Source organism: Glycine max, chromosome 13 (assembly GCF_000004515.6).
Source record: "Glycine max cultivar Williams 82 chromosome 13, Glycine_max_v4.0, whole genome shotgun sequence".
NCBI lineage: Eukaryota > Viridiplantae > Streptophyta > Magnoliopsida > Fabales > Fabaceae > Glycine > Glycine max.
The window spans coordinates 24,956,771-24,966,102 of NC_038249.2; the positions used below are offsets into that span (position 1 = coordinate 24,956,771).

The 9,332-nt window shown below is 36.8% G+C and overlaps 1 protein-coding gene across 1 annotated transcript; it reads left to right on the forward strand.

The window, feature by feature from the left end:
- The first annotated feature begins 405 nt into the window (after positions 1 to 405).
- Positions 406 to 7,468, forward strand: LOC100814538 (serine/threonine protein phosphatase 2A 57 kDa regulatory subunit B' beta isoform). Its single transcript, XM_003542513.4, has 2 exons — positions 406 to 1,977; positions 6,853 to 7,468. The coding sequence occupies exons 1-2, from the start codon at positions 847 to 849 to the stop codon at positions 7,171 to 7,173; spliced, it is 1,452 nt and encodes a 483-aa protein (XP_003542561.1). The 5' UTR covers positions 406 to 846; the 3' UTR covers positions 7,174 to 7,468.
- The last annotated feature ends 1,864 nt before the right edge of the window (positions 7,469 to 9,332 follow it).

The following is a 9,332-nucleotide window of genomic DNA, read 5'->3' on the forward strand; positions in this document are numbered from 1 at the left end:
AAGAGTACTGTATACGACATTAACATGCCACGTGGCGAGCTCACAATCCCTCATTCTTAACTTATAAGCCACGTATAATATAATATTATACCCCCAACAACTACACTTCTTTACACTCCTGTGCCTTTCAATCATCTCACTCACTTAATCCATTTTCCTCCTTTATCCATTTCAAAGTTCAAACTCAGCCATCTAAAAAAAAAAAAACCCACAAAAAATAGTTATATGAAGTGTAAAGCACTCCAAAAAGTAGAAAACAAAACCAACTTCAATTATTATTCAATATATATATATATATATATATATATATATATATATATATATATATATATATAAAATAGATAGCAGATAAATAAATATAAATAGACAGCAGATAAATAAATAGATCATAATTCAAAAACTGACTTTTTCCAAAAGCGATTATTGTAATCTATAATCACTCACTTTCCACACTCTCTTAATCACATCCCTTAATTATCGTTCTTTCTCTCACTTTCTCTCTGTGTGCGCCATTCCGTTGTTCGCAGCTTCTCCTTCGCCGGAACACTTCTCCGACCGATCCAACTATCAATTTTCCGGCATTGACTCCGATGATTCCTCACTCGGATCCATAGCTCTCACAGTCTCCGGGCCACTTTTTTTTTCTTCTTGTTCCTTGCTTTCCAGATCCGAATCCCGACGCGAAAATCGGGAGAGAGAACGAACGAACCGTTGATACTACATGGATTAGCATCACCTCGATGAAAACCTCTTCCACACGCGCCTCACGAAACGATTCGTTTTCCTCTCCCACAAAATCATCATCGTCCAATCCTAGGGTTAGGGTTTTTTTCTCACCGCGACAGGATGTTCAAGAAAATCATGAAAGGCGGGCACAAGAAGCCCTCCAAGTCCGACGCCAGTGATCCGGCTCCGCAGCCGTACGCCGCCGCCAACTTCAGCGCTCCGGCGGCGCCCTCCGCCAATGTCGTCGTGAATTTCGTCTCCTTGACCCCCCTCACGCTCTCCTCCGGCGGCTCCGTCGAGCCGGTGCCTCCGTTCCGCGACGCGCCCGTCGCGGAACGGCAGAACCTCTTCCTCCGGAAGCTCCACGTGTGCTGCTACATCCTCGACTTCTCCGACACGCTGAAGAACGTTAGGGAGAAAGAAATCAAGCGCCAGGCGCTCATGGACCTCGTGGACTTCATCCAATCCGGCTCCGGCAAGATAAGCGAGAACTGCCAAGAAGAGATGATCAGAATGATCTCCGTCAACATTTTTCGGTGCCTCCCGCCGGCGTCGCACGAAAACACAGGCCAAGAACCCACCGATCCCGAAGAGGAGGAACCTTCCTTGGACCCTTCTTGGCCCCACCTTCAGCTCGTCTACGAGCTTCTCCTCAGATACGTGGTTTCCTCCGACACCGATACGAAAATCGCGAAACGGTACATCGACCACTCCTTTGTTCTCAAGTTGCTCGATTTGTTTGACTCTGAGGACCCACGGGAGAGGGAGTATTTGAAAACCATACTGCATCGTATATACGGGAAATTCATGGTGCATAGGCCCTTTATTAGGAAAGCTATTAACAACATTTTTTACCGCTTTATATATGAGACTGAGAGGCACTCTGGTATTGGGGAGCTTCTGGAGATTCTGGGCAGCATTATTAATGGGTTTGCCTTGCCCATGAAGGAGGAGCACAAGCTGTTTCTTGTGAGGGCGCTTCTGCCTCTGCATAAGCCGAAATCGGTGGGGATGTACCATCAGCAGTTGTCTTACTGCATTACTCAGTTTGTGGAGAAGGATTTCAAGCTCGCCGATACCGTGATTAGGGGTTTGTTGAAGTATTGGCCGGTTACCAATTGCCAGAAGGAGGTTCTCTTCCTTGGAGAACTTGAGGAGGTGCTGGAGGCCACGCAAGCCGCGGAGTTTCAACGATGCATGATTCCGCTTTTTAGACAGATTTCACGCTGCCTCAATAGCTCTCACTTTCAGGTTCGTGGATGGTTACTATGTTTATGATGATGGTGTTGTTGTGGGTTTAGATTTGCTATGTTGCTTGTTAAACGGCTACCTTCTATGTTATGACAATGATATGATACGTCATACATCCAATCTAGTAAGTTGCGATTGTTTATTTATGGTATGCGGGGTGTGGGGAAGAAGAGGGGTATATAAGTTTCAGCCGTCTAATTAATGAACTTTAATTGTGACATTCCTTTTCTGTTTCCCCTTTTATAGCTCCATACTCTATTGTGATTGAATCCGTTTTTCTTTTAAGGAAAGTTGTAGTGTTTATTGTTTAGTGGCTTTTTATGCCATGTGTCTATTACTGATGCACTTTTTTTTTGACGTTTTTACCGATGCACCTTTAGATAGGAGAAAAAGGAAAAACATTTATTCTGTGTCATTAACTATTACTGTGAGAAGTTGGTTTATGTTAAAATTTCACTTAATTGGCTCGTGACTTTTCACATATAGAAATTCAAACATGCACATGCACATGCACATGCACATGCATGCTTGTACAGGGATTTTGACTTCATTATTGTTCATTGTCTAGTTCAGAGCTGAGTACTGAAATGGCAAAGTTTACCAGAATTGAAATTCAACCGGAGATTGTTTGTTTACTTATTAATTATGAAATATTAAGTGAGATATATATCTTTTAAATAGTAAAATACCTAGTACAAAACAAAGGTTACGTGGGTAAGGGCATGTGTTGGGACTATAATGTTAATTTTCTATTTAATAACTGTTATAAAGTTTGTCCTCTGTCTCACGAAGTTTTTAAGAAATCTGAGTTATGGTTTTGTACTTTTGCTTGTTTCTTATTATTAACTTTATTTATTTATTATTGTTGTCATGTGCATGTGATTCTATTTTAAGAATGACAACGTAATTGGAATTTGGAACCAATTCTTGAGATTGCGGCTGACGGCTTGTGGAGAATATGGTTTTTAGGGTCAACTGTTCTCTTGTTTCCTGATTTGTTTGGACAAATGCAACGCCCTTCTTGATTTAAGATACCGAGTATATTTCTGTGATTTAACATGATCAATTGCACTGTGCCCTCTAACAACAAAATCCAGAGTTAAGTTAGATGGAATAAGAGTTATGTTCAAGTCACATGACCATACTAGAAATCAAAAACAGTTTGAAAGGGCATAAGAACTCCTAATGAACTTGTGTTCTGACTTCTGAGAAGATGCCCTTAGCTTCCTTAATGCATCATTTTCATGGATGACCTTTGTTTCTCAATAGAAGATGAATGGGTAATATTTCTTGGGGACATGCTCTCATAAGTCATTAGCTGCTTGCATCATCTAACATCTTCCTTTCTACAAACCCTCCCATTAACACCTGGAAAGGAAATTGCCCTTTTGTGAGGTTAATTACACAAGATAGTAACTTGTACCTTCCAAATTTCAGAAATCCCATGTATTGTTTAATATATTATATCTAATGATTATTGGTAGGGCATATTTTTTATCCAGAGAGCCAATGGGCTGCCCCCCTTGATGGATTCTTTTTGGGAGGAATTCATTCATATCAATTATGATGTTTGTCTCTTTATCATTTACTTCCAAATAATAAAGTACTCTTACCTAATTTATTCTAATTGGTTAGCATCTTAAATTATGATGAAATTGTATGACTATCTCAGTATCAAATCTTCATAGGAATTTATTACAACCTTTTGCTTCCTTCTCTGGAGTTGGTTTAATCTCTGTCAAGTGCTGTTTAGTCTTGAGTGTGGTGCATCTTTCTGAAAGATGAAAACCAGTTTGTTGCATCTTTCTTAATTATGAAACCCTTTGTTTGAGCATGCTCTTCAGAATCTAACTAAGCAATGAGACAATTTCTAAGTCAGGCAATTTGAGTCCATTTTAATGAATTCAATCCGAAGATTCTGAATGCTCTTTGCTATTGATCACTTGGTCAATAAATATCTTCCTGATGCTTGTATATCATTAGACACTGAAACTAGTGTTGTTTATGCTAATGAAGAGAATATTAGCACTAGGGAAAGAGACGTATCTCCACAGTAAGCCGATAAAACATATTGGGGAAGTAATATTTTGCAGGGAGTTAAAACTCATCAGGAAATTATTGAGTCTGTGAATTATTAGAACTTCAAGGTCAAGAAGAGATGAAATTTAAAATATGGTTCCTATAGAAATTATTTGAGGTTTTTTTTTTTAATTTCTGCTATGGGACAACATTTCTGATGCACAGAAAGGAACAAGGGCTAAATTCAGTTTTGATATTGCTTTAAGCCGATTGGCAGTGTTTTAAATCCTGGATAGTGGCGCGGTCCCAAAATTTTCTATAGAGGGATAGTGGGATAGCTGCCATTTTGAAATTTTTATATAGTTTATATAATGTATGCTATATACATGTAAATTCTCAAAAATGATAAAAATACTCAAAATTCATGACACTCATGATTAACAATAAAAAGTTATAGGTGTGTTAAACAAAACAAAAAAAGTCAAATACAAGCTTCCTAGATAGGAATCATCAACCATCATCTTCTAAATTCAAGTTGTCTTTATCATTTTCACTACTATTACAGCTGCAGATTTCATTTTGGAAAACTGATATCCCAAAAATAGCTGAAGCCATTACAGGGGTCGCTGTAGTCGAGCGGCCATAGCACATAACAAATAGTGTGCTGAATATTATGCAGTGCTGCTCCCCTACACGGCTATAGCGGTGCTATTTTAAACCCTGTGTATTAGTTATGTTACTTATATGCAACTGGCTAACTTAACCTTCATTTGGATACACTGGTGGACCTATCTTCATGGGAACTTTAATATTTATATTGCTTCCCCCCACACCCCCCCCCCCCCCCCCCCCCCCCCCCCAAAAAAAAAAAAAAAACAAGTGTTGCTGGCTTTACTTTTGTTTGGATGGCAGGTGATACATTGCAAATGATCTTCAATTCTTCACAAATAAAGTATGAATGGGTTTAGTTTCTTAGATCATAAGGGTGTTGCAATTGATCTAATAAATCAGGAAGCAAAGTGCAATTGAGCCTTCTTTTAACTTTTTATTCATGCATTAGCCTTGTTTGCTTCTATCGTGTTGCTTTCTAGTAACATTATGATGAAACTGCCGTCTCTTGGTTTTTGTAACCCTTAACATGAAAGGCTGGAAGAAACTGAAGGGTACAGAACACATTTTCACCCTGAATTCTCTGGATATAGACGAATTGGGTATACTGTTACTGTTTCTTATAAGCCTCTGCATGCCTTTCAAATTCCCAACAAGTGGAAAATAGCCCCTTTCATCCAAAATTGGCTCAAATCTCTAAAATTTCAATTGAAAATCCAGTTGCCCAGAAAATTGAGAGAATTTTTATCTGCTGTTTGCCAAACCCCTGCACAGCTAATCCCATTTTTTCCTTTCTTTATTCTGGAAAATTGAGTGAATGGAATACTCTGGAAGTTTAAGCGGGTAATTTTTAAAGTCACAACACAGGCTTATTTGGTAAAGTTGAGTTCAAGAGGGTGTTTTGCATTGTATTCCAAATTCTATAATGCTTTTGAATTAAATTTTTGAGTAAATTACACTCCCTTTTCTTGATAGATGCTTAAGCCACATTCCTCTCCTGTATTTTAAAAAATTACACTCCTGTGAGAATTATGTTAACCTTTAATCCATTTTATTGTGGACTGGCCTTTTAGGACAGTTTTCTTCTCTCTTTTTTTGGGACAATGTTAGTTGTTAGTTTTCCTCTCTTGACAACTCAGCATCGTAGATATCCTGTTTTAACCCCCTATGGTCAACTTTGGGACCTTAGAAGATGATTTGAAGATTTTGGATTGATACTTGTAGCAGAGGTTTTTAAAACTTCATTGAATTTTCTTAAGACCTAAAATCAATAATAAGATGTTCAAAATTAGTTGTCAGTGACATTAAAAATTAGAGAAAGGGAAAAAAAATGCCTCTAGGAATCTCATTTATAGTTTCTCACAGTGGCTAAGATGTTTGTTTAAAATTAAATGGACTAAAGGATAGTATATTTTATCTCTCATGGGAGGAGAGTATAACACATTTATCTCTAACGGGAGGCGAGAGTAATATTTAAAGTTAGAGGGGAGGGTAATCATGTGAATGTTATGTACCCTAAAAAATTTTAGGCTTCTTTTTAAAATCTCTTTACGTTATGCATTGATTCCTTATATTGAACAATTTTCTACTTCCTTTTTTTATTGAGATCAGTTAGCTGCAATATCAGTATGGATGTTTTTTCATATCAGACAAGTCTTGGGTACTTTTATTACTCTTTTAAGAGTTGTTGATGCAGAATTTTGTCTCAAAAAATATTCTGGAAGATTTCGCTATATAGCCCTTTTTATTAATGGGTATCATATAATGGCTTGTACATATTTTTTTTCAGTTTGTGTCATTGTCTGAATATTTGTTCTTCCTAGAACTTAAATGAAGGAAATGAAAGGGTGAAACCTAAAATTTAAAAATCCTGAGCAAACAAGATAAGCTCTTCAACTGGTCGATAGTCATTTGTTGAGAGCACCATGAAATACCCTTCTAGTGTCCCAGCATATGAACCCCTCTAAAATACCCTTAGTTGAGCACCATAATAAGTCTAAGAATATGGTCTTTAGTTAATATAGGATTGAGGACTTTTACGTCTTAATTTTTCTTTTATCCTAAAAAGAAAACTTTAATCAAACAGCTTCTTTAATTTACCACTGTAAATTTTTATTCATGTCTTTTTAATCAGCATACAGGGTTAAGAATCGTGAACCGTCAGAACTGAATTTTGTTTACTGTTATTATTTTTCATGGTTTAAATGTTCTTTCAGAAGTCTTTGCTTAGACTCACTTGTTTTGCAGGTTGCAGAACGAGCCCTCTTCTTGTGGAATAACGAGCATATTGTGAGCTTAATTGCCCAAAACAGGACTGTGATACTACCAATAATATTTCAAGCATTTGAGAAAAATATTTCGAGTCACTGGAATCAGGCGGTGCACGGACTGACCATGAATGTTCGCAAAATGTTCCTGGAAATGGACGCAGAATTGTTTGAAGAGTGCCAGCGGAAGCACGCAGAGAAAGAGGCTAAAGCCAAAGAACTAGCAGAGCAGCGGGAACTTAATTGGAAGAGACTGGCAGACGCGGCTGCACAGAATGGAGTGGAGGACATGGTCACTTAGCCTTGTTAATTTACTACCACAACTGGAGGTGTGAATTAAATAGGTGAAGGATGATGAATGTGCTCTTATCCATTTTGGTGCCATTATTTATTGGTTTCTTTCTTTTCAGCCTAATTTTTTTTCTCCTCTTCTATCTTATTACATCAGTTGGATCATTAGAATTTTAAGAAATCAGTGATTGATCTAACTTATTGGAAGTTGTAGCAATATCTGCAGATTAAGAATGTTTCGTGAAATACTTTCTTGTATTTTTCTCCTTTTATAAAGAGAAATACGGAAGATTTTTCCCTTTTTACTTTTCTTTTTCATCGACAAAATTGCACCTTTTGTTTGTTCTGGATTCGTTCGTAATCAATGGAAATTTGAAGGCATTGTGCAGTAAACCTTTAAAACTAAGGTCGTTTATGAAGTGACCTTGCTATATCACTTTGGCAGATTGGCACATTTTAATAAGGAAATTGTTATGGCTCTCTTTTTCTGTTGGTCATGGCTCAAAAATCTGGAAAAAGGAGTTGATATTCCTTTCTATTTATGGTCCGGCAACATCAGAGCTGCTTTTTTTGTATAGGGGGATTGGTCTTTAGAATTCTTTGTAGAAGTGTACCCCAGCATAGATATAGATCTATGTTGCTTAATATTTGCTTTCAATTGCTAATATTAGGTTACCATAGCTCAAAGTAGGGTTATCTTGGGATGTACATATCACAGTACCTCTTGTACTGATTTATTATATATATATATATATATATATATAAAGGAAATTGTTATGAACTAGTATCAGAGTAAGAGTAAATGGACATTTAACTTTGGTGACAGTGGTTATTCAGCACTGCTTAGTGAGCTTAGTTCATCTCAGGTTTGCTATATATTAATATTAACATTACTTTCCGTTTTTTCACTCTTTTTTGGAGGAATTTAGACATTTTTTTTGCCTTTCAAAACACTGAATCTTGCTTCTTGTATAACATGCAAACACGATTAAGACTCATTCCAGCCTCAATTCATACTAATTGATGCACTTTGATGCATTCCCTTGAGCTTAAAAAAAAGTACATTATAAAACATGATACGTACAAACTCAAGCATGCCTGAAGCCGAAAAAACCAATAGTAATAAGGAGAACTAAGGAAAGAGAGGGAGGCATAGAGAAAGAAAGAAGAGTAAGGGGGAAAAAATGGGTATTCTTCAAAGTTCACATGGCAAAAGCACCACTTTAGGTTCTTTTTCCAAACTATTTATTAAAAGGGGACTGTTTTCAAACTATTTATCGAGGGAGTCTGTATTTATTTGCATTGCGCCAAAGGCAGAAGTGCAATTCAACGAGAAACTGACATGTGACATTGAGCTATCAACAGCTATGCGCAATGGGTTGCTACAGCTACTGTGGCGCAATCACTTTTGGACAGGTTTTGCCAGCATGTGTAGTGTTGACTGTCAGTGTTGATTGCTTTTAGCAGCGTGTGACCAACTGAAAAGGTATTGTACCATGTCAGTTGGAGTAACCCTTTCCTCAAATTCCCTAAGTACAACATATTGCGCCATTATTACTGGCGTAATATATGCCTATATAAACCCTCATTCCCCTTCCATCCAGACACAGTTTCTGGTACATTGTTTCCGCATCTCTCCAAATTTCTTTCTTTCTATATTACAGCTTTGTTGATATTTTTTCTGTGGGGTGAAAATCAGTAATATATTTATTAATTTGTATTATTTTTTGATGTTATTATTGTTAATGAAAATTGTTGATGACATTATTGATTTATTTTGTAGGTTTTATTATAAAAATGAGTTCTTCGATTATTGTTCTGGTTTATTTGAATGGAAGAATATTTCAAAGTGACGATGCCATTAAATTTGAAGGCCCTAAAAAAGCTATTCAAATTAAACGTGGTGTAACTTTTGATGGGTTAAAAAAAAGAATTTGTGATAAGGTAAAATTAGATAAAAATGAAGTATATTTACTATGACTTGTCGATTTTTAGTTGTAGGTAAATATATTGCATTGCAAATTTGTGACGATGAAGATGTTGAAAGAATGATTGAAAGTTTTCAACAATAACAAGAAATGGTTGTCATTGAATTGTGTGTTGAAGTAGATATTGCTTATGCTTCTGCGTTGAATGTGACAAATTCGCTATTATCATGTGGGAATAATA

Coding starts and splice junctions, on each gene's coding strand:
- LOC100814538 (XM_003542513.4), top strand. CDS start 847: ATGTTCAAGAAAATCATGAAAGGCGGGCACAAGAAGCCCTCCAAGTCC. Junction 1,978..6,852: donor TCAATAGCTCTCACTTTCAG/GTTCGTGGATGG, acceptor CTTGTTTTGCAG/GTTGCAGAACGAGCCCTCTT.